The following is a 26,226-nucleotide window of genomic DNA, read 5'->3' on the forward strand; positions in this document are numbered from 1 at the left end:
ATAAATTACCAAGTATAATATATTTTTGTCTCGTTCATTTAACTGGTTTCTCTTTATCTACTTTTAGGACTTGTGTGAAAATCTGATGTTTTAAGTCATATTTATGCAGAAATCTAGAAAATTCTAAAGGGTTCACAAACTTTCAAGCACCACTGTATCTGTCCATGCAGCAAGATAATTTCAGTAGTGTTATGGAATTTTCTCCTCAAATTCAGTTTTCAGTTTTTTGCAGTGTGTGTGCGCGCGCGTGCATGCGTGTGTTCACTGCTTCAGATTGGTTAAATGCAGAGGATGAATTTCACTGTGCTTAAGAGTGCATCTGGCAAATAATGGCTTCTTCTTAGCTGTCACCTAACAGGAAAGAAATACAATCCTCAAATTCATTACTGAGATGACTTGCAAAGAACATTATTCACACCAATTTTTCTTACTCAAACCATTCAGCGAAGCTCTGACGTGCCCAGTCTCCCTCACCCCTTGTTCCACGCTCACTTACAATTATGACACCAGTGTGCCTTTCTACCCACAGCAATATCTGATCATAGTGCAGTGTGTGGCCATCTCTTTCACGTTTATGTCATAATCCTTCCCTTATCTGAAATGATGTTTACTATCCCTGCCACTAGCAGTGATAAAGGTTCCAACTCTTATATGGAAATTGTTGACCCACAGCCTTCAGCAAATCTGTGTTGGCCATTGCTAGGACATTGACAGATATTTATTACAGACAAGGTCTCGTAAGGATATCTAACCTCTTCACAGTTTAGTGTCACTAAGCACAGTTTAGTGCCATCTGTCAGAACACTTCAGGCATCTACCAGCCCTATACCAACCATAGACTTTTCTGTCATACGTTTGAACCCAGATGAACAAGTTCTGCTTGAATCTTTTGAAAGACTGCTCATATTGTCAGCTCCCATCTCCACAATCATGGCAGGATTGACTTCATCCACCATTGCATTTAGTAAGGATGTGCTCATTAAATTGTGACCTGCACACCTCCCATCAACACAAACTTTTGGAGCATGGAACTATATAGAAGACTCAAATTGTCCATGGTCAGTCCATGGTGGTGCAGGTCCAGAAAAAGAATGGCATTCACAGATTCATTGCAGTCACAATCAAGCACTCAAGTTAATGACACTCCGTATGGCAGCTGCATGGCTCTTCAGCACAGTTGATCTTGCTGCTGAATACTGGTAGGTTCTACCTCAATCCAGTAACAAGGAGTAAAATTATATAACCACAAATCAGAAAAAGTTTGGATGGTATGTTGAACTTGAAATTAAAACTGAAAACAATTATTTATAAATAATGTTTACCTGTATTGCATTCCAAACAATACAGCAGCACATTATTTGATGTTTTAACTCATGAATTTTATTATTTTTCCAAAATTAACACTTGTTTCAATTTTAATTCTTGCAACACATTTCAAAATAAATTGGGACGGTCAAGCATTTCCCACTTCGTAATGTTGTTGTTCCTTCTCACAACACTTAAAAGATCTTTAGGGACTGAAGACACCAAGTGATGACATGTTTCATTACATTATGTGGCATTTAGCAGATGCTCTTATCCAGAATGACGTGCAACATACCCAGAGCAGTTGGGGGTTAGGTGCCCTGCTTAAGGGCACTTCAGCTATTCCTGCTGGTCCAGGGAATCGAACCAGTGACCTTTTAGTACCAAAGCTACTTCTCTAAACATTAGGCCATGGCTTCCACATGTTTTAGGTGTTATTTTGTCCCATTCTTCCTGGAAAGAGATCTTAAGGTGTACAACAGTACGGGGTCATCGTTGTCTTATTTTTCATTTCAAAATTCACCACAAAATTCTCTATCAGGGACCGAGGGGACAGGCACCCTCTCCTTCCACACCCATTCCTTTGTAATGTGTGCAGAATGTGCTTTGCATTGTCTTGTTGAAATCTCCCTGGAAAAGATGTAATCTTGAAGGAAGCATATGTTGCTCCAAAATCTCAGTGTACTTTTCTACATTAATGGTGCCATCACAGAAGTGTAAGTTACCCTTGCTAAGGGCACTGACACAACCCCATACCATGACAGATCCTGGCTTTTGGACTTCTTGCTGGTAACAGTCTGGATGGTCCTTTTCATCTTTGGTCTCGAACACACAGCATTTGTTTCTTCCAAAAAGACCTGGAATGCTGATTCATCTGACTACATTACACATTTCCACTGTGCGATGGTCCATTCCAGATGCCTCTGAGCCCAGAGAAGTTGATGGTGATTCTGGACGCAGTTAACATAAGGCTTCCTTTTTGCACAGTAATGTTTTAACTGGCATTTGTGGATGTAACTCTGTATTATAGTGCTTGACAAAGGTTTGCCAAAGCAATCCCGAGCCCGTGTGGTTATATCAACTATCAATGAATGACAGTTTTTGATGCAGTGTCATCTGAGGGATCAGAGATCACAGGTGTTCAGCGTAGGCTTGTGCCCTTGCCCTTTACGCAATGAAATTCCTCCAGATTCCTTGAAAGATATTATGCACCATCGAGGGTGATGCATCCAAATTCATTTGTATCTTTTTTAAGAAACAAGAGAGTCTGTAAAAAGTTTTCTTTACATACACCTTACGCACAGTGCACATACTCCTGTCTACACTTTTACTTTTTGTTCATATCATGTTTCATGCCTCTTCCTGCTATTAATTGTCTTTATTCTTCACATGCGGTTACGCAGATGTTTCGGCTTTACTTTTATACAGCACCAGCAATCACTGTTTAGTTATTGAATGACTTAAACCACATTTAATATTCAGTCATGTGAAAAAGTAAGTGCATCCCATGGAAATTGTAAACATTTCCCAACATATTTAAATAAGCAAACATTTCACCCTTTTGATACAGCACCTACAGATAAAGATGATATACTTGAACAAAACAACAAGCTCTATTCAAACATTTATTCAACAAGAATATAAATAGATGTAATATTCTTCTGTAGAGAAAGTAAGTACACCCTTTGGCTTCAAGCTAGTATTGCCCCTTTGAACAGAAATAATTTCTTGTAGGCATTTTGCATAATGGTCCACCAGTCACTGATATCAGCTTGCTGAAACTTTTGACCAGTCTTCCATGCAGCATTCCTTCAGTTGCAAGATGTTTGAGGGTTTTCTTATATATGCTGCCCTTTTCAAATCTCCCCACAACATTTCAATGGGGTTCAAGTCTGGGTTTTGATTAGGCTATTCCAGAACCCTCCATTTCTTCTTTTTGAGCCATTCCTTGGTGAATTTGCTCATGTGCTTAGGATCATTATCTTGTTGAAAGGTCCACCTCCGGTTCAACTTCAACTTTTGAGCAGACGCCCTCACATTATCTTCAAGCATTCTTTGATATGATTCAGAATTCGGAGTTGAATCAATGAATGCAAGCTTCCCAGTCCCTGAGGCAGAAAAGGAACCCCAAACCATAACATTTCCACCACCACGCTTCACCGTTGGTATGAGGTTCTTCTCCTGAAAAGTCATCTTTAGTCTGCGATCCACAAATGTGTACTCTTACTGTGGCCAAACAACTCTACCTTCAATTTGTCTGTCTAGAACATGTTATTTCACTGTGCTTGATTGTGCATGTGACAAATAAAGTCTTCTTCTTCTATTCCAAAATAATTTGCAAAGGCTTTTTCCTGACACACCTCCTATACAGGTCAAATTTGTCCAATCTCTTTCTGATAGTAGATGTATGCACTTTCACACCAACAGCTGCAAGAGTTACCTGCAGATCCACTGATGAAATGTTAGGGTTCTTGGAGACTTATTTTAGCATCAAATTATCTGCTCATGGGCTGAATTTGCTGAGGCGGCCAGTCTTGGACAAATTGGCAGTTGTTTGAAATCTATGCCACTTGTAGATGATTTTCCTTTCATGTTTATTTCTAACAATTTAGAGATATTTTAAATCCATCGGCATCCACAACCTTTTTTTTGAGTTCCTTAGAGAGCTCTTTAGACCTTAGCATGACGACACCACACACTTCAATAGCAAAGAGAACACCAGACCCTAGATGTTGGGTTTAAATAAGACAGATTCCACCTGCAGGAGGTTCTAATCAATGGCACCTAATCTGGAACACCGGATTCTGATTTTATGGACTTGTAAGCGTGTACTTTTTACTTTTTTAATTATGAAAATGACTATAAAATGTCAATTTTATGTGTCATTTTTTGAAATATCACCATCTGTAGGCATTGTATCAGAGTGAAAGTTTGCTTGTTTTAATATATTGAGAAAAGTCCACAATTTTCATAAGACGTACTTAATTTTTCACATGACCGTTTTGTGGTAATTCACAAAATGATTACTGCATGGTCGTGTGTTTTGCTACACTTCATGCTGCTGAATGTGCAGGATACAGTTACTACACAATGCCTGCAAATACTGTTTCTTCACATGATTGTTAAATAAACGTCTGTATTTCACTTCAGGGATAGACACATTCAAGGGGAAATACTTCCACAGTCGTGATTACAAGTTTCCAGATGAATGGCGGAACAAGAGAGTGGTTGTGATTGGAGTTGGTAATTCAGGAGGTGACATTGCTGTGGAGCTCAGCAGGGTGACCAAACAGGTGGGTGCAGCATTTCTTCTACAAAGTTTGTGTCCTGAGCAAAGAGATGCCTGGATGTTGTGTAATGACTTGTACAACCCCAATTCCAAAAAAGTTGGGACAAAGTACAAATAGTAAATAAAAATGAAATGGAATGATGTGGAAGTTTCAAAATTCCATATTTTATTCAGAATAGAACATGGATGACATATCAAATGTTTAAACTGAGAAAATGTATCATTTAAAGAGAAAAATTAGGTGATTTTAAATTTCATGACAACAACATCTCAAAAAAGTTGGGACAAGTCCATGTTTACCACTGTGAGACATCCCCTTTTCTCTTTACAACAGTCTGTAAACATCTGGGGACTGAGGAGACAAGTTGCTCAAGTTTAGGGATAGGAATGTTAACCCATTCTTGTCTAATGTAGGCTTCTAGTTGCTCAACTGTCTTAGGTCTTTTTTGTCGTAGCTTCCGTTTTATGATGCGCCAAATGTTTTCTATGGGTGAAAGATCTGGACTGCAGGCTGGCCAGTTCAGTACCCGGACCCTTCTTCTACGCAGCCATGATGCTGTAATTGATGCAGTATGTGGTTTGGTATTGTCATGTTGGAAAATGCAAGGTCTTCCCTGAAAGAGACGTCGTCTGGATGGGAGTATATCTTGCTCTAGAACCTGGATATACCTTTCAGCATTGATGATGTCTTTCCAGATGTGTAAGCTGCCCATGCCACATGCACTAATGCAACCCTATACCATCAGAGATGCAGGCTTCTGAACTGAGCGCTGATAACAATTTGGGTCGTCCTTCTCCTCTTTAGTCCGAATGACACGGCGTCCCTGATTTCCATAAAGAACTTCAAATTTTGATTCATCTGACCACAGAACAGTTTTCCACTTTGCCACAGTCCATTTTAAATGAGCCTTGGCCCAGAGAAGACGTCTGCGCTTCTGGATCATGTTTAGATGATCCAGGCTTCTTCTTTGAACTATAAGGTTTTAGCTGGCAACGGCAGATGGCACGGTGAATTGTGTTCACAGATAATGTTCTCTGGAAATATTCCTGAGCCCATTTTGTGATTTCCAATACAGAAGTATGCCTGTATGTGATGCAGTGCCATCTAAGGGCCCGAAGATCACGGGCACCCAGTATGGTTTTCCGGCCTTGACCCTTACGCACAGAGATTCTTCCAGATTCTGAATCTTTTGATGATATTATGCACTATAGATGACGATATGTTCAAACTCTTTGCAATTTTACACTGTCGAACTCCTTTCTGATATTGCTCCACTTTTTGTCGGCGCAGAATTAGGGGGATTGGTGATCCTCTTCCCATCTTTACTTCTGAGAGCCACTCCAAGATGCTCTTTTTATACCCAGTCATGTTAATGACCTATTGCCAATTGACCTAATGAGTTGCAATTTGGTCCTCCAGCTGTTCCTTTTTTTGTACCCTTAACTTTTCCAGCCTCTTATTGCCCCTGTCCCAACTTTTTTGAGATGCGTTGCTGTCATGAAATTTCAAATGAGCCAATATTTGGCATGAAATTTCAAAATGTCTCACTTTCGACATTTGATATGTTGTCTATGTTCTATTGTGAATACAATATCAGTTTAAGATTTGTAAATTATTGCATTCCGTTTTTATTTACAATTTGTACTTTGTCCCAACTTCTTTGGAATCGGGGTAAGATTTCATCAACAGTGAGCAGGCATTGTTTTTTCAGGCAAGGCAAGTTTATTTATATAGCACATTTCATACACAGTGGCAGTTCAATGTGCTTTACAGAAGTAAAAGCAAAACAGTAAACAATAGAGAATAAAATTACATAAAATAAATGGGAAGAAATATAATAAGAAATATAGCTGCAAGCAGCAATCCGGGGCCAAGCAGTGTGACCCAGCCTAAGTTGCCATGGCAACAGAAACTACTGACCAGGCAGACGGTCATAGGCACGCGCAGGAAGTGTTTACAAGCAGGAATGTACCTCCAACCAGACGGTTAGAGGCATGCACGGCTTCACCGTCAAATTCGATTGACTGTGATGGCTGAAATTACTTCCAGTGTACTAGGTGTGTGTGTGTGTGTGTGTGTGTCTGTGCTAAAAGACTGCTGAGATATGAGCTCAATGATGTAAGAGCCAAAACACATTTTGGAAAGTTATAGCGCCCCCTAATGGCCAATGTGCACCAAATGTGGTATGGGCCATTTTGGAGGGGTGGTGCATAATCCCACCAAGTTTGGTTAAGAAAGGTCAAAGGGCTGCCGAGATATGAGCACACTTCCTGTTTCGCGTCTGCACAGCCAAATTTGATTGGCAGCCACGGCCAAACGCTTATGAAATTCGAAAAACCGGGTAAGCTTTTAGTGCAGCTTAGTCCAAAGTTGCCATGTACCAAGTTTGGAAGGAATTGGTCAAAAATTGAGGGAGGAGAAGCATTTTAATTGATTTTCACAAAATTCAAAATGGCGGAAAATATACCAGGCGGAATATGACGCCATAGGGTGCGTTGGATTCGGGTTGACCCAAGGATTCCAGCCATACTAAGATTTTGACGATGAGACATACGGTTCAAAAGTAACAAGCAGAAATGTACTTGCAACTTTGACCTGTTGTTGGCGCTAGAGAGTTTGAGATGCTGAGTTGAAATTTGCTGACAAGAACCGTGAGGCAGCCTAGAATCAGTGTGCCAAATTTGAAAACCTGTCGTCAGACGGTTCTATGGGTTTCCATAGAATTTCATTGATTTTAACAAAATTCAAAATGGCGGAAAATCCTCAAGGCAGAATATGACGTCATAGGGTGCGATAGATTCGACTTGAGCCAAGGATTCCATAGGCAGTGGAATTTTGTTTCTAGCCAAAACGCATCATGAGATATGAGCCAAAAGACATTTTTCCTAGTTATAGCGCCCCCTAGCAGCCAATTTGTTCCAAATTTTTTGGGGTCCTTCATCGAGGGGTATGGCATAAACTCACCAAGTTTCGTTAAGATACGCCAAAGGGCGGCCGAAATATGAGCACACTTCCTGTTTGGCGTCTGCGCCGCCAATTTTGATTGGCTGCCACGGCCAAACGCTTATGAAATTCGAAAAACCGGGTAAGTTTTTAGTGCAGCTTAGTCCAAAGTTGCCATGTACCAAGTTTGGAAGGAATTGGTCAAAAATTGAGGGAGGAGAAGCATTTTAATTGATTTTCACAAAATTCAAAATGGCGGAAAATATACCAGGCGGAATATGACGCCATAGGGTGCGTTGGATTCGGGTTGACCCAAGGATTCCAGCCATACTAAGATTTTGACGATGAGACATACGGTTCAAAAGTAACAAGCAGAAATGTACTTGCAACTTTGACCTGTTGTTGGCGCTAGAGAGTTTGAGATGCTGAGTTGAAATTTGCTGACAAGAACCGTGAGGCAGCCTAGAATCAGTGTGCCAAATTTGAAAACCTGTCGTCAGACGGTTCTATGGGTTTCCATAGAATTTCATTGATTTTAACAAAATTCAAAATGGCGGAAAATCCTCAAGGCAGAATATGACGTCATAGGGTGCGATAGATTCGACTTGAGCCAAGGATTCCATAGGCAGTGGAATTTTGTTTCTAGCCAAAACGCATCATGAGATATGAGCCAAAAGACATTTTTCCTAGTTATAGCGCCCCCTAGCAGCCAATTTGTTCCAAATTTTTTGGGGTCCTTCATCGAGGGGTATGGCATAAACTCACCAAGTTTCGTTAAGATACGCCAAAGGGCGGCCGAAATATGAGCACACTTCCTGTTTGGCGTCTGCGCCGCCAATTTTGATTGGCTGCCACGGCCAAACGCTTATGAAATTCTAAAAACCGGGTAAGTTTCTTGTGCAGCTTAGTCCAAAGTTGCCATCTACCAAGTTTGGGAGAAATTGGTCCAAAATTGAGGGAGGAGAAGCATTTTAAGTGATTTTCACAAAATTCAAAATGGCGGGAAAACTATATGGGCGGAAAATGACGTCATGGGGTGCTTTGGATTCGTCTTGACCCAAGGATTCCAGGGATACCAAGTTTTTGAAAATCGGACCAACGGTTCAAAAGTTACAAGCAGAAATGTACCTGCAACTTTGACCTGCTGGTGGCGCTAGAGGGTTGGGGCTGGGGACCTAAAAATTGTTGTGGGGAATGCTGAGACTGTCTCCAATGTGTGTGCCAAATTTGAGCATTTTCCTATGTGTGGTTCTATGGGCTGCCATTGACTTCCCATAGGAGAAGAAAGTTGAATAATAATAATAATAATAATAATAATAAGAAAACCGACAAACTCATTAGGGGCCTTCGCCAGCTTCGCTGCTTGGCCCCTAATTAAACAATAGTAGAAATAAAATAATAAAATGAAGTAGAAGTTCAAATAGGGGGAGAAAAAGAAAAAAAACCCAGCAGAATAAAATAGAATAAAAGTTAAGTAAAATTTGAAACATGCAGAGACTGTAAAAGTAAAGATTATAAAACATGTAAAGAAGACAATATTAATTATTTAACAGAAAGCATCTGAGAACAGCTTAGTCTTTAACCTAGATTTGAAGCTGCCAACAGCAGGAGCATTTTTAATGTCCTCTGGCAGTTGGTTCCATAGCTGTACTGCATAGTAGCTAAAAGCTGCTTCACCACACTTTGTTTTAACAACAGGTTTTAATAGTAAATTTTTCTGTTGCGATCTGGTAGATCTGATTGGGTTAGGCCGCTGCAACATATCAGAGAGGTAATTGGGCCCTGTACCATTTAGAGATCTGTACACCAGCAGCAATGCTTTAAAGTCAATTCTGTAGCTTACTGGAAGCCAGTGAAGGGACCTTAGAATTGGAGTAATGTGCTCTGTTCTTTTTGTTCGTGTGAGAACCCTAGCCGCTGCATTTTGAACCAGCTGAAGTCGTTTGATGGTCTTTTTTGGCAGGCCTGTGAAAAGGCCATTGCAGTAATCAACCCTACTAGAGATGAAGGCATGTATCAGTTTTTCCAGATCATTTTTTGACATAAGTCCCTCTTAGTTTGGAAATGTTTTTTAGGTGATAAAATGCCGTTTTAGTGATTGCTTTCATGTGACTGTCAAAGTTTAGCTCACTGTCAATGAAAACACCAAGATTTTTAACCATTTCTTTAGTTTTAATCCCTTTTGTGTCAAGAATAGTGGTAATCCTGAGTCTTTCATCTTTTTTTCCAAATAGAATTACTTCTGTTTTATCTGTGTTCAGCTGAAGAAAATTTTGTGACATCCAGTTGTTGATTTGATCGATACACTGGTAGAGACATTCAAGGGGGGCATAATCATTAGGTGATAGAGCAAAATAAATTTGGGTGTCATCTGCATAGCAGTGATACAAAATTGAATTATTATTGATAATTTGCCCAAGTGGGAGCATATAAAGGTTGAAAAGTAATGGTCCAAGAATCGACCCCTGGGGAACACCACAGGTCAAGGACATTGACGTTGAAGAACAATTTCCCATGGTAACAAAGAAACTTCTATCTTTTAAGTATGAATTTAACCAATTGATAACTTTACCAGTCAATCCAACCCAGTGTTCAAGTCGATATAGCAGTATGTTGTGATCAACAGTATCAAAAGCTGCACTGAGGTCCACTAATACCAGGACCGATGTTTTGCCTGCATCAGTATTAAGACGCATGTCATTTATAACTTTAATCAGCGCTGTTTCAGTGCTATGATTGGCACGAAATCCTGACTGAAAATTATCAAAATGGCTGTTTGATATCAAGAAGGCAGTTAATTAATTGAAGACAATTTTTTCAAGGATTTTCCCGATGAATGGTAAATTTGATATTGGCCTGTAGTTATTTAATACTGAAGGATCCAGATTATTTTTTTAAGTAGGGGCTTTACAACGGCTTTTTTCAGGGACACAGAAACAACGCCAGTCTCTAGGGATGTATTTATAATTTGAAGCACATCTGTAATTATAAGATGAAGAACAGACTTAAAAAAGTTGGTGGGCAGAATGTCCAATTCAGATGTTGAGGAACTGAGATTTTGTACAGTTTTTTCAAGAGTCTCATAATCAATTAAACAAGATTCTGACATTGTGTTGAAGTTATCTATCTGTGTCATTGGTGATTGCAGTTTTTCAATTTTTTGCAACTGAGATATATTATGAGCAATATTCTGCCGTATTTTCTCAATTTTACCTTTGAAGAAGGATGCAAACTCATTGCATTTATTAACAAGGCAGCTGTGTGAGGAGCAGTAGCTTAGTAAACATTCACAAAGTTTTGCTGGTTCTGAGCTGTGTAGTTTCTACAGTGCTAGAAAGCATTAAAAGAAGAACAGAGTTTGGAAATGATTATTTTGGATAGAACTTATGAATCATGATGACTTAAGTAAAATTAGTGAGTGCTAGTGACCTTCATAACCATATCTGACACTTTATTTAATTTATTCTGCTAATGATGAGATTATACTGCCTCATCTAATACCACCATATCTAAATCTGTGATTTGGGGGGGAGTTGGGATTTCCAAACACATTGAGTGACAAAAATCAATGAAGCCAGAGCACATGAAGGTATAATGTTCAGTATTTCACTCAACATTGGTCTAAAAATAAATAAATCCTGTCTGCTCCTTCAGCTTTTCCTGAGCACTAGGAGAGGCTGCTGGGTCCTGAATCGTGTAGGAACCAATGGTATTCCAAGTGATCTGATACTTAGCAGGGTATATCGAATGGCCCATGCTATTCTGCCCTCTGGATTCTTGTGCAACATGGCAGAGAAGAAACTCAATGCGAGGTTTAATCATGCACTGTATGGGCTGAAGCCAAAACACAGGTAGAGTGATGAATGCTTACATTTTTTTTGCATTGTACATTTCATAATAGTGGAATAACCCTAACCCCTGACTATGTCATTGCTTGTTTACCGCAATGCATTATGGGCGATACCCAGTGTCAGGGCCGCAATATTGTTTACTTTCACCTCTGTTAAACACTGCATTGTTCTGTCTAACCGGTTTTAACCATGCCTGAAGTGAATTGCTGTGTGGCTAACTGTGTCTCCACAACAAAGAGAACACCTAATTTGAGCTTTTATCATCTGCCAGTCGAGGAGAAGAGAAGAAATGGATAAGTTTAATCAACAACGAAAACCTTTCAACTGAATCGAAATGGGCAAGTGTTTGTAGCTTACATTTCCCTGGTGGGAAAAAGATTGTAGCAGTCAGAGCGGGTGGGTGGAGCACAGAAAGACGGCAGGCCAGAACTGAGTTCCAAAAAACTCTTTTTATTTGCACTTTTCAGTACTCACATACACTCTCCCAGCCACACACATACACGCACAAGTCATCTGGTGTGGGAGAGAGCTCTCCTCTACTCTCGCTCTCTCCTTAAATAGGGCGCGGTCACTGGGGAAGACACACAAACGCATGTTAATTAACCTCCAGTGCAGTGATTCTGCCACTTACCTTCCCTGACTCCGCCCTCCGGTCACAGACCGACGCTTGACCATGCCCCCGCTACCACATACCCCCACCGCCCGACTCAGGCCGGGCGGGCATCCGGCCTGCAGCCGACCCCCCCCCCGATGGGAGAGGAAGTCCGCCACGACCATCTGCGCCCCCGGCCTGTGGATCACCTTGAAGTTAAAGGGTTGGAGTGCCAGATACCAACAGGTGATCCGCGTGTTGGCATCCTTCATGCGGTGGAGCCACTGGAGGGGAGCGTGGTCCGAACAGAGGGTGAAAGGGCATGCCAGCAAGTAGTAACAGAGGGCGAGGACTGCCCACTTGATTGCCAGGCACTCCTTCTCAATAGTGCTGTAGCGCCCCTCATGCACCGACAGCTTCCTACTGATATACAGGACCGGGCGGTCCTCCCCCTCCACTTCCTGGGACAAAACAGCCCCCAGCCCTCTGTCCGATGCATCTGTCTGTAACATAAAGGGGAGAGAAAAGTCAGGGGAGTGTAACAGTGGCCCCCCACACAGTGCAGCCTTTACCTCAGAAAAAGCCCGCTGGCATTGCTCCGTCCACTGGACCGGATCTGGTGCCCCCTTTTTAGTCAGATCAGTCAGCGGGCTGGTGACGTCCGAATAATTAGGTATAAACCTACGATAATAGCCAGCCAGCCCCAGGAACTGTCTCGCCCCCTTTTTGGTCTTGGGCCTCGGGCAGGCCACAATTGCTGCTGTCTTGTTAATTTGGGGACGCACCTGCCCATTGCCCAAGTGGAAGCCCAGATACCGTACTTCCACCCGCCCAATCGCACACTTCTTCGGGTTGGCTGTGAGACCCGCTCGCCTCAATGACCTAAGGACGGCCCTCAGGTGTTGTAGGTGCCGCGGCCAGTCATTACTATAAATAATGATGTCGTCGAGATATGCTGCCGCATAGGTGGCGTGGGGGCGGAGGACCCGATCCATCAGCCACTGAAACGTAGCGGGCACCCCAAACAGCCCAAAAGGAAGTGTGACAAACTGGTGTAAGCCGAACGGTGTGGAAAAGGCCGTTTTTTCTCGGGATAATGGAGTCAAGGGGATCTGCCAATAACCCTTTGTCAAATCCAGTGTCAAGTAAAAGCGAGCCGTGCCTAGTCAATCGAGCACCTCATCAATACAAGGCATTGGGTACGCGTCGAATTTAGACACCGCGTGAACTTTTCTATAGTCTACACAGAACCAGACCGACCCATCGGCCTTGGGTACCAGAACCACCGGGCTGCTCCAGTCACTGTGGGACTCCTCGACGATGCCCATTCAAGCATGGCCTCGAGTTCTTCCCGAACCACTTTTTTCTTGTGTTCGGGTAGCCTGTAAGGGCGGCTACGCACTACCACCCCCGGGGGCGTCTCAATGTGGTGCTCTATGAGGTTGGTGCGGCCAGGCAGGGGCAAGAATACGTCCGAAAACTTGGTCTGCAACTGGGCAACCTCCGCGAGTTGGGTCGGGGAGAGGTGGTCTCCACAGGGGACCGGAGAGGTATGTGATGCCAATGCTCCCTTTTGAACCTCCAGCCCCAGCTCCGCCTTCTCCAGAACCACCGACACCAACGCCACGGGGACCTCCTTGTTCCAGAGTTTGAGCAGATTGAGGTGGTAAATCTGTAGCGCCCCACCCCTGTCCATTCACCTCACCTCATAGTCAATGTCCCCGACTCGCCGTGTGACCTCAAAGGGTCCTTGCCACTTGGCAGTCAATTTGGAGCTCAATGTGGGCAACAGTACGAATACTTTATCTCCTGGTGCGAACTCCCTAAGGCGCATACCCTTGTCGTACAGGCGGGTTTGTCGTTCTTGGGCCTGCCGCAAATTCTCCTGGGTTAGGTGTGTGGAGTTTTGTGCGCAGGTCAATAACGTATTGAATTTCATTTTTACTTGGTGAAGGTCCCTCCTCCCAATTTTCTCGCAGCACATCTAGAATGCTGCATGGCTTACGCCCATATAATAATTCAAACGGGGAGAACCCCGTGGAGGCTTGTGGGACCTCTCGCACTGCGAATAACAAGGGTTCGAGCCATTTATCCCAATTACGTGCGTCCTCACTTACAAATTTTATTATATTCTTGAGGGTGCGATTGAACCGTTCAACTAAACCGTCCGTTTGTGGGTGATACACACTGGTGCGGATCGGCTTAATACCCAACAACCCATACAGTTCGTTCAGTGTACGTGACATAAACGAGGTGCCTTGGTCAGTCAGAATCTCTTTTGGGATTCCAACTTGGGAGATGACGCGGAAGAGCGCTTCCGCAATACTGCGTGCTGAGATATTGCAAAGAGGCACTGCTTCCGGGTATCGCGTTGCATAGTCCACCAGAAATAAAATAAAGCGGTACCCTCGTGTTGACCGATCTAATGGCCCGACGAGATCCATCCCAATTCTTTCGAACGGGGTCTCGATTAATGGGAGAGGGCGCAAAGGTGCTTTTGGAATGGCCGCTGGATTTACTAACTGGCATTCGCGGCACGCCATACACCACTTACGGACATCACCGCGAATCCCTGGCCAATAGAACCGGGCCATTATTCGGGCTAGTGTTTTATCCTGCCCTAAGTGTCCAGCCATGGGATTAAAGTGAGCCACCTGGAATACCAATTCCCGGCGGCTTTTTGGAATCAAGAGCTGCGTGATTTGTTCTTTAGTTTGAGTGTCCTGCGTCACTCGGTATAACCTATCCTTCATAATAGAAAAATAGGGGAAGGACGGGGTGGCGTTTGGCTGGAGCGTTTGACCATCGATTACTCTCACTTGGTCAAACGCATGCCGCAGAGTCTCGTCTCGCAACTGCTCTAATGGGAAATCCGCGAGAGATTCCCCGAGAGAGGGAGGAGGAGCCGGCGACTCCTCACTCTGACGCGGAGATGACGTAGACAGCTCTGTGACAGCTGCTCCCGCCAAAGCAACACCGGGACCTCCCCTTGCTGAAATATGGCAGGACCCACTCTTTACTAAATGACTCATTAACTCCCCGAATCCCGGCCAATCAGTCCCCAAAATTATCGAGTGGGTGAGGTGAGGATTAACTGCCGCCTTTACTCTAAATTTTTCCCCCTCTGAAAAAAATGTGGACCGACACTAAAGGGTAGCTGTGAACATCCCCGTGCACACACACAACACCTTCACCCCCTGTGCTCCCCCCAATGCCTCGTCTTGCACCAGGCTTTGGTGGATTGAGGTCTGATTACAGCCAGAGTCACCAAAGCCTGATATGTATAACCCTTGGATACTCACCGGTATGCGATACGCTCCGGCCTGATCGAGGGCGGCTCCTGGCACGTCGGGGATCCGGAACACTGCGCCCACCTCCTTTGCCGAGCATTGATGCTGGAGATGCCCCGGCTCCCCGTAGCGCCAGCAAACCGGCCCGGGCTTTCTCTCTGCACCGGTACTCTGGGGCTCACTCACCTGAGGGGGGGGAGAGACAGACACGGAAGTGGGAAACAGGAGGACACCGCGGGTGCGGCGGACCGGCTGTGAGGGAGCTGGCCCCCGCCTCCGCGGTGGGGGAACGGGGCGAGGACAAGACACAGAAGGGGAGGGGGAGAGAGAGAGGAGAGAAGCGAAGAGGGGATCTGTGATCCTGCCGCGGGAACAGTCGCCAAATGATCCTCCGCCAACTCGATGGCCTGATCCAGCGACGCCGGGCGATGGCACTGGACCCACTCCGCCATTCCTTTGGGAAGTTGCGCGATGAACTGCTCCAGTGCCACCAGGTCAACGACTCCCTTGGCGTCGCGGTTGTCATCCCTCAGCCACCGCCTGCAGGCATCCCGGAGTTGCTGACCAAACGCGAACGGGCGGCCGACCTCCTCTAGGCGCAGAGCGCAGAAGCGCTGATGATGTGGTTCGGGGGTGCGCCCCACACGCTGGAGGACGGCCCTGCACAGGTCCGCGTAGACCAGCCGGCTGTCGGCGGGGAGCTGTAGTGCAGCCAGCTGCGTCTCGCCCGTTAGCAGGGGGAGGAGGCGCGCCATGCACTGTTCCACCAGCCACCCCGAGGCCTCTGCTGCTTGTTCAAATAGCGTGAGGAAGGCCTCAGGGTCATCGTGCGGGCCCATCTTCATTGGGGTGAGGTGGAGTGGGCCCACAGCGGTGGAGATGGTGGACCCCACCGATGCGAGGAGGTGCCAGAACACCTGACGATCTTCCTGTTGCGCCAGCACCAGGGCCTCGAACCATTGTTCTTGCTCCTTTTGGAGGGCGAGCAGTGCCTGGTGCTGGCTCTGTTGGGCCGTGGTGAGGGCGTGGATCAGGTCTGCGAAGGGGGAGGACTCCATGGGGCTGTTCTCTTCGGTGCTCAGTCCCGGGTTTCGGCACCACTGTAGTAGTCAGAGCAGGTGGGTGGAGCACAGAAGGACGGCAGGCCAGAACTGAGTTCCCAAAAACTCTTTTTATTTGCATTTTTCAGTACTCACATACACTCTCCCAGCCACAAGTCATCTGGTGTGGGAGAGAGCTCTCCTCTACTCTCGCTCTCTCCTTAAATAGGGCGTGGTCACTGGGGAAGACACACAAACACACGTTAATTAACCTCAGGTGCAGTGATTCTGCCACTTACCTTCCCTGACTCCGCCCTCCGGTCACAGACCGACACTTGACCACGCCCCCGCAAAGATGTACTTAAACTGTGACCCAGCGATATTTCCATGGTCTGCAGAATGGTCTTCGGTTATAGAAGATTATAACAATCGACACGGTTCATCGTCTGAAACTAGCGATATTCCAAAGCCTGTAAAACGAAGAAGCCTTTGCCTCTCAACATACCAAAGCACTCGGCAGCCGAATTAGCCCGTCAGGCCGATAAACCTCCCAAACTACGAAAGGTTCTCGTTCGAGTGTACCTCACTAGCGGCATTTATTGAAATAAATGCATTTCTACTGAACATGTCACAGCAGATCAGCGGGTTTCCAAAGACTTTTTTTTTTTGTAATGTTTCCTGATATCAAGTTTTATTTAACTCCTCACTCATTTATAAATGTTTTGATAAGACATTCTGAGATTTGATGTTGTACAGTGTGGTCGACTCGGTCAATCTCTAGGTTGTACGAATTCTTGTTACTTATGTCTTACCTTCTCACCAAGCTTGATTTGGATTCAAATTTTCTGCTGTAAACCCTTGACATGTTATCCACCTCTTTAAATCACCAATTTCATTGTCTTCCACAACAAAGCATGGCAAAATTGCTCCTCTCACATCGCTCTCATGTAAAATTAATCTAACATCCACTGTGGGTGGTAGAAATGGGCAACTGGACTTGCTTGAAGATTCTTGAAAACGTTTCACCTCTCGTCCAAAAGGCTTCCTCAGTTCTGTCTGACTGAGGAAGCCTTTTGGACGAGAGGTGAAACGTTTTCAAGAATCTTCAAGCAAGTCCAGTTGCCCATTTCTACCACCCACAGTTTACTATGACCTGGATGATTGAGAATCTTCACAGACATCTAACATCCACTATATTGCACAACTACCGATCCCGGCTATCCTCCATAATGCATTGCAATAAACAAGTGATGACGTACTTATGCTTGTGGGCTATTGTAGCAGTGTTACTCTCACTTGTAGTGTAGGGTTCATTATATCTCACTAGAGATGGCCAAAACCAAATTTAAATCAGACACAGCCCTTTTGTTAAACAGCACCTTTTATATACTGTTTTGCTAAAACCAGTGACTACAGTTAATAACCTATTGATTTTTGAGCCTTTATAAAATTAGACATCCTCTGAAGGTCTGTGGATATATCCTTCAGAGTTCACTAAACACATTTCTTTGTCACATTCTTTCAGATTTTTCAGTCAGCACCCCACGGTTAATGATGATCTGCCAAATCGACTTATTTCTGGCACTATCAAGGTAAAGCCAAATGTGCATGAATTCCGTGGCTCCAGTGTCGTTTTTGAGGACGGCACTGTTGAGGACAACATTGACCTGGTGGTGTTTGCCACAGGCTACTCCTTCTCTTTCCCCTTCCTGCAAAGCCATTTGATCTCGGTCAAAGAGAACAGGGCACGCCTGTATAAGTATGTATTCCCTCCAGGCCTTGAAAAACCCACACTGGCTATCATTGGCCTCGTCCAACCTTTGGGAGCCATCATGCCCATCTCTGAGATGCAGGCTCGCTGGGCCACACGTGTCTTCAAAGGTGAATGAGTTTAAAGTTTCAAAATAGCATGTTTACATGTTTCCTGGGCATTGACTTATAGGCTAGTCTGTAATGGGGTGTTTTGCTTTTTATGAATGTAGCTGTTTTATAGACAGAGCTTTTTTCCAGAAAATCTGTGGCCAGAAATTGCATGCATATGACTTCTATTGTTTAATGTTGACATATAGGGCTTAGTAAGCTTCCATCAATGAGCAACATGCTGAAAGACATCAAAAAGAAGGAGGACTGTATGTCTAAGAGGTAATGTACAGTTATATATCTGGGGGAAAACTCACTGTCTGTATGAAGAATTAAAAAACAAGCCACAGTGTTTTTAAAGAGGATAATGGTATACTGAGGATAACGCTGTACTTTGGCATCCTTCTTCTTCAGGTATGTAACCTCCCAGAGGCATACCATCCAGGTAGATTACCTCCCCTACATTGATGAGTTGGCCATGCAAATAGGTGTGCGTCCCAACCTCCTGTGGATATTCCTGACTGATCCTGGTTTGGGTTTGAGAATCCTGTTCGGTCCCTGCACCCCGTACCAGTTTCGGCTGTGTGGGCCAGGTCTGTGGGATGGAGCTCGTCAGGCTATCTTCACCCAGTGGAAACGTATTTCCCAGCCGCTGCAGACACGCAGTGCCCCAGTGCAGGAGTCACGTCGTTCCCATCTCCCTCTGCTCCTGTCTGTGTCTGCTGCTGCTCTACTGTCATCTGCCTACTTCAGCAGGTTCAACCTGTCTAGTTTCTTCCCAGACATCATGTCCTTCTTGGAGAGGCTAAAATCTTATCTGCCTCTGCCTGTGGTGAAACAGTGATCACTAATGCAGTGATTTATTTCATAACAGCTCAGAGGTTCCTTCTCCTGCTAGCATCATAGGGCTAAGAGAGTAAGATTACATCAAATAAAATTGTCTTGAACGTTTCCTGTTAAACTTTTAAAGCCTCAGCAACAGCATAATGAAATGCTTGCTATATAATGATTCACAATTTAAATATCTAAGTACACATATTCTACTCCATTGGAGACCAGTACTATTGTTTTCACATAACAGACTTAAAAGCATCCTATAGTGGTTCTTTACAGTGTCTTGCAAAAGTATTCATCCCCCTTGGTGTTTGTCCTGTTTTGTCACATTACAAGCTGGAATTAAAATGGAATTTTTTTTTGGGGGGGGGGGGGGGGGGGGGGAAGAGCACCATTTGATTTACACAACATTCCTACCACACATTCAAATTTTTTTATTGTGACACAAGCAATAATTAAGATGAAAAACAGAAATCTGGAGTTTGCATAGGTATTCACCCCAAAGTCAATACTTTGTTGAGCCACCTTTTGCTGCAATTACAGCTGCAAGTTTCTTGGGGTATGTCTCTATTAGCTTAGCACATTGAGCCACTGGGATTTTTGCCCATTCCTCAAGGCAAAACTGCTCTAACTCCTTCAAGTTAGATGGGTTGCTTCATGTTAGGGGGATGAATACTTTTGCAAGACACTGTATATGCCTCTCATTCAAGGCTGCAAGTGCTAATTTTAGAAATGTAACCATACCCTTTTATAATTTTACATAATTTTGGTACATGTTACATAATTATGTCTTATGGCTTTTTTTAAATTAAACATGCAACTTATTTTCTAATGAATACCAGATAAGTTGACTTTCTCACATGGTTATGTATATTATTAATAGTGCTGTCAAGCGATTAAAATATTTAATCGCGATAGTCATAGTTAACTCGCGATTAATCGCAATTTAATCGCACATTTTTGTCACATAAAAAACCATTGTAATTCTCTTATCAGCATAAAAAAGTGAATGGGCTTGCTTTGTACCAATTTTTTTTTTTTTTTAATTGCAAAGCATAACACGTCTTGACACAGCCACTGCAAAGTGAAACCTAAGCCGAACACCGGAGCGGGGCTAGCAAGAGAACCATGAGTGAAATGATTTACTGTTTGAGTCTCTAATCAGAGAGATAGGTTACACAGTGACGGTAGGCTTGACATGCTTGATTATAATATAAAGTACACTATTATATTAAGTTTAAGTTGTTCGTTGATAAATATTGCATTCAATCTGATCTTTACTGTTTCAGCTCACTTAACACATTTTGTACTTTTACACTTTCTGCCTGTTGATGCGTCGCGCTGTCCAATCAGAGGCGGCCAAATTTGCATATTACAGGAAGGATTTCTGGGATAGCATTGAGTTTACAGTTCAGAGGGATCTGGCTTCTTTAGACGCTGTCTTCTTAAAACTGAATGAATATTTAAAAAGAGCCAAATGAGCCAGTCTTTTGAACGGCTCTTTTCAAAGAACGGATCACAAAGATGCGGATCCCATCAAAGAGCCATAAATCCCATCTCTACTAGCGCGCCCTGCCCGCGCTGGTTCTTTGGGGAGGACAGAGGACTCTGGCTGTGCGGGGCGTGGCATTACAGTCTAGCTGCTATCGTTTTTTTTTTTTTTTTGCAAAGTCTTTGTTCCAAGTTCCTGGCAGTTTCAAAAGCTTATGAAAAACCTACATCATATCACAGAGCGTTAATCTCGCGATAAAAAAAATTATCGCCGTTAAAATTGAGTCAAGTTAACGCGTTAATAACGCGACATTTTTGACAGCACTAATTATTAACATTATAAAATCATTTCATTTCAATGATGGAATAGAAGTTTATTTTTGCACAACTTCCTGCACATTGTTCATATTATAGCAACAAGTGTTTTAGATTATGATGCTTTATATTTTCACTAAATGCTTTATTATTTTTATTGGCATAATTGGATTTTTTCTTTGATATACTGACCATCTTAATTGTCTAAATTCTGAATGAATTACAGTACGAGTGTATACAAATATTTCTGTGAAGCTTGATTGAGTCTTGTAACACTTCATTAAACGCTCATTAAATCTCATGCCATTTTTCATTAAATCATTTATAACAAGGAGTGATTTTTGTGACCAAAGAAAAGCAGAATGGACCAGTGATGCTTATAGCACTTTCATACCTACAGTGGATATAAAGTGTACACACCCTGTTAAAATTATAGGTTTTTCTAATGTAAAAAAAAAATGAGACCACAGTAAATAATTTCAAAACTTTTCCCACCTTTAATGTGACCTATAACCTGTACAATTCAATTGAAAAACAAACAAATCTGTTTGGGGGGGAAAGCATTTTAAAAAATGTACAATAAGCTGGTTGCATAAGTGTGCACACACTTAAACTAATACTTTGTTGAAGCACCCTTTGATTTAATTACAGCATTCAATCTTTTTGGGTTCACACCTGCCGTCAATTAAAATGGCTCTGATTAACCCCAAATAAAGTTCAGACATTTACTCAGTTGCATCCTCCAGCAAAAGCCAGGGTTCACAGAGAGCTTACAAAGCATCAAAGGGATCTCATTGTTGAAAGGTATCAGTCAGGAGAAGGGTACAAAAAATTTCCACGGCATTAGATATACCATGGAGCACAGTGAAGACAGTCAAGAAGTGGAGAAAATATGGGACAACAGTGACATAAGTGGGAACTGGACGTCCCTCCAAAACTGATGAAAAGGACAAGATGAAAACTGGTCAGAGAGGCTGCCAAGAGGCCTACAGCAACACTGAAGGAGCTGCAGTAATTTCTGGCAAGTACTGGTTGTGTACTACATGTGACAACAATCTCCCATATTTTCCATATGTCTGGACAATGAGGTAGGGTCAAAGAAAAACATCCAGACCTGGCTAAATTTTGTAAGAAAATACATCAACTCTCCCAAAAGCATGTGGGAAAATGTGTTATGGTCTGATGAAACCAAGGTTGAACTTTTTGGGCACAATTCCAAAAGGTATGCTTGGCGCAAAAACAATACTGCGCATCACCAAAAGAACACCATACCCACGGTGAAGCATGGTGGCGGTAGCATCATGTTTTGGGGTTGTTTTTCTTCAGCTGGAACAGGGGCTTTAGTCAAGGTGGAGGGAATTATGAACAGTTCTAAATACCAGTCAATTTTGGCCCAAAACCTTCAGGTGTCTGCTAGAAAGCTGAAGATGAAGAGGAATTTCATCTTTCAGCACGACAATGACCCAGCCAGAGCCCAGACCTGAATCCAATTGAAAATCTGTGGGGTGACCTGAAGAGGACTGTGCACAAGAGATGCCCTCGCAATCTGACCGATTTGGAGTGCTTTTGCAAGCAAGAGTGGGCAAATATGGTCAAGTCTAGATGTGGCAGGCTGATAGACTCTGACCCAAAAAGACTGAATGCTGTAATTATATCACAAGGTGCTTCAACAAAGTATTAGATTAAGGGTGTGCACACTTGTGCAACCAGCTTACTGTATGTTTTTTTTATGTTTTTCCCCCTAACAGATTTGTTTGTTTTTCAATTGAATTGTACAGGTTATAGGTCACACTAAAGGTGGGAAAAGTTTTGAAATTATTTATCATGGTCTCATTTTTTTTTTTACATCAGAAAAACCGATCATTTTAACGGGGTGTGTACACTTTTTATATCCACTGTACGTCATTTAATTGCGCTTTTTCAAACTTTGATCAGTTTAGATTGTACTAGTAGTTATTGCTCGTGAACCTGATTTCCTCTGAATGGTGCTCTTCACAGAGGCTGTGTTGGTCTTAGGGTTTGGTCATACAGCTGCTTGGAATTGGGTTGAGTGGACACATGTGATATATATGTTTTCACTGTGTTCTGTCAAAATGATGTAAATTGCTCCCCGCATCTCCTCAGTGATGTAGACTCGGCCCGAGCAGAAGTCTCCAGGGAGGGGATTCCCTGCCGAGGCTGCATGCAGCGTGTTAGCGTGAGCATGTAACCTCTGGGAAATGAATAATGTGTTGGATTAGCACTAATCCCATATTTTGCAAAATCAAAAATGTTGTCTTGGGCCCCTCTGGGGTGTCACCAATCCATGTGTAAAGTATGGAGTCTGTGCATCTCGCCATGTTGATTTGCAGAGGTGAACAGACAGACAGACAGCCTTCCTTTAGTAGTATAAATTTAGGGCAGATAGGTTCATTTAACCCTGCCATTCTAAATAAATTATTTGGGCCTGAACAAAAAAAAAGAAGAAGGTACAAGGCAGGTTGTTTGCAATCAACGGGATCAAAGAGAGGACAAAGTTAACATAAAAACTGATAGTGTTGTCCATGACTAAGCATATATTCTTATAATAAACATGTCCCACAATCAGCAATCACTCAAAACTCTGTACTTGCCAAAATATCTCAACTAATTTTTTAAATGTTATTTAATTTGAAGTCAGTTTTAAGTTTTAAAACATTATTTAAATCATCATGAAATATAAGTAGCTAAGGATGTAAGAAAAAACAACACATAGCCTGTATTATTTCTAGATCAGTTCAATTACAGTGAATCCCACTTAAAAATATGGCAGGATTTACTGGTACCCATTTATCTCATTATCTGTAGCCGCTTTATCCTGTTCTACAGGGTCGCAGGCAAGCTGGAGCCTATCCCAGCTGACTACGGGCGAAAGGCGGGTGTTATGAGGTAAGCTGCGCCACCTGTTGGTGGCTCGGGTAACCGATGAGAAACCTAGTACACAGCATGACAACATGTTCTCTCGTTGTACAGTTGTATTTGCAACAGGCCATTAAACCTGTGCTTGGGTAAAGCGGTTTCCCTGACTCTGTGTGTCAAGCATTACACACAAACATGGTGTCAGAAGCTTGGGAAAGTTAGTGAGATTCCTAATATAGCGACGGAAGTTTTTTGCTCATTAGTTATCGGCTAAATAAACGGCGCAAAGGCTAACACGAAAATGGCTGCCAACCTGAACGCGATACCACTGCCGGCTGAAATGAAACTCTCCGGGGACGTCGCTGCCAATTGGGACACGTTCAAGGAGGACTTTGAAGACTACATGTTGGCTTCTGGATTATCCGAAAAAGAAGCAGAAGTAAAGGCAGCGACGCTGAGAAGGGTTATGGGCAGTGAATGTAGGCACATCTATAAACACAATCTGCACTTAACTGAGGAGCAAGGGAAGAATGTAAAGGACATTTTGACAGCTTTGGGAAAGTACTTCAAACCTGTGAAAAATGTCATTTTTGAGCGTTTCGTCTTTGGAAGTCAGAAGCAAGAGGAGGGAGAACTGATAGATGCATACGTGATTAGACTGAGAGAAAAGGCGGCTACTTGTAACTACGGAGAGCTAAAAGAGGAGCTCATAAGAGACAGGCTAGTCCTTGGAATAGCAGATGAGGGCACGCGCCGCCGCCTGCTGAGAGAGAAAGACCTTACGCTTGCCTCAGCCATTGATATGTGCCATGCAGCAGAGCTAACAGATGCACGCATGAGAGCATTAGCTCAGAAATCCGACGACACAATACATGCCGCAGACTCCAGACAACCTGCGCGCAGCTCCCACAAGTTCAACAAACCACGAACAAGAGAGGTGGCAGGGAACTGCAAATATTGCGGACATCAGCACAAAGCAGGGAGGGATGCATGCCCTGCATTCGGCAAAACATGTCGCCACTGCGGAACACCCAACCACTTTGCCAGCGTGTGTCTAAAAAAAACAGACTATGCAGCCACGCTTAAATGTAGTAGACACTGCAGAAGACACATTACAGGACAATGAGCAAGAAGAAGCATACTTATATATGACTTCAGCCACAATGACAGACAGACAACAAGGGAAGAAGTGGTTTGTGAATTTAAGAATGGACGGTGTCAGGCTAAAGTGTCAATTGGACTCTGGAGCTACTTGTAATGTTATGAGCCTCAAAGAAAAGATGAAAGTGGCTCCAAAAGGGACACTAGCGCCAAGCCAAACTAGGCTGAGGCTTTACTCTGGCGAGGTCATGACTTCACTTGGACTGTTCAGGACGAATTGCACAATAAAGGGACACACTTACCCATTACAGTTTGAGATCGTGGAGACTAACCAGTATCCATTGCTGTCGGGCTCAACATGTGAACGTCTGGGTCTGATGCACTTTACCATCCCTGAGGAACTCCACAAGATGGAAGACATTTTTCCTGGATCTCTCACTAAGCAGCGGCTCACCAGCAGGTATGATGATGTCTTCTCCTCACCCATCGAGTCACTACCTGGTGAAGTCCACTTTGATTTAAATGAGTCCATCACACCGGTTCAGTGCCCACCACGCAATGTCCCAATAGCCCTCAAAACAGCGGTAAAAGCAGAACTGGACAGACACGAGAGAGAGGGCCACTTAATCTCTGTGACAGAGCCTACGGATTGGATTAGTAACATGGTAATCATTAAAAAACCTGATAAAATTCGAATCTGCATTGACCCAAAGCCATTGAATAAAGCACTGAAAAGATCTCACTATATCATGCCTACACTAGATGATGTCCTCTACAAGCTGCCCAAGGCCCGCATATTCTCTCTGGTGGATACGCGTGAGGCCTTCCTCCAATGTAAACTTGACAGCGAAAGTAGCTTCCTTACAATGTTCTGGACTCCATGGGGACGCAAACGCTGGCTGAAACTCCCTTTTGGGGTTTCAGTGGCCCCTGAGGTCTATCAGAGGAAACAGCATGAGCTTCTGTCCGGCCTAGATGGAGTGGAGCCGATTGCTGACGATATCTTGATTGTTGGCTGTGGTGACTCTGATGCCGAGGCCGTCAGAGATCATGACACAAAGTTACTGGCACTTATGGAACTCTGCAGGGAGGTCCGCCTCAGGCTTAGTCTGAAGAAGCTACAATTCAAAGTCAAGGAGGTGCGCTTTCATGGACATGTGCTGTCAGCTGAGGGTCTCAGACCAGACCCTGAGAAGGTTCAGGCAGTTCAGGCCATGCCACCACCAGTGGATGTCAAAGGTGTCCAGAGATTCATAGGGTTCATCACATACCTGTCCAAATTCATGCCACGGCTCTCTGAGGTGTGTGAACCTTTGCGCAGGCTCCTGGACAAGGACGTACCATGGCATTGGCTTCCAAAACATGAGGCTGTGGTGGCAGAAATCAAACGCTTGGTGTCGGCGGCACTAGTCCTGAAATATTATGATGTCAACAAAC

At 43.6% G+C, this 26,226-nt stretch overlaps 1 protein-coding gene across 2 annotated transcripts in view; it reads left to right on the plus strand.

The window, feature by feature from the left end:
• Nucleotides 1–19,363, plus strand: part of LOC132883661 (flavin-containing monooxygenase 5-like) — a 42,695-nt gene extending 23,332 nt beyond the window's left edge. For both annotated transcript variants that reach the window (XM_060917550.1, XM_060917549.1), the window contains exons 5-9: nucleotides 4,456–4,598; nucleotides 11,193–11,389; nucleotides 17,837–18,192; nucleotides 18,381–18,453; nucleotides 18,586–19,363. In XM_060917550.1, the coding sequence (XP_060773533.1) occupies nucleotides 4,456–4,598; nucleotides 11,193–11,389; nucleotides 17,837–18,192; nucleotides 18,381–18,453; nucleotides 18,586–19,015 (1,199 nt within the window). In that variant the 3' untranslated portion in view covers nucleotides 19,016–19,363. The remainder of the gene's footprint in view (nucleotides 1–4,455; nucleotides 4,599–11,192; nucleotides 11,390–17,836; nucleotides 18,193–18,380; nucleotides 18,454–18,585) is intronic.
• The last annotated feature ends 6,863 nt before the right edge of the window (nucleotides 19,364–26,226 follow it).

This window comes from Neoarius graeffei, chromosome 3 (assembly GCF_027579695.1).
Source record: "Neoarius graeffei isolate fNeoGra1 chromosome 3, fNeoGra1.pri, whole genome shotgun sequence".
NCBI lineage: Eukaryota > Metazoa > Chordata > Actinopteri > Siluriformes > Ariidae > Neoarius > Neoarius graeffei.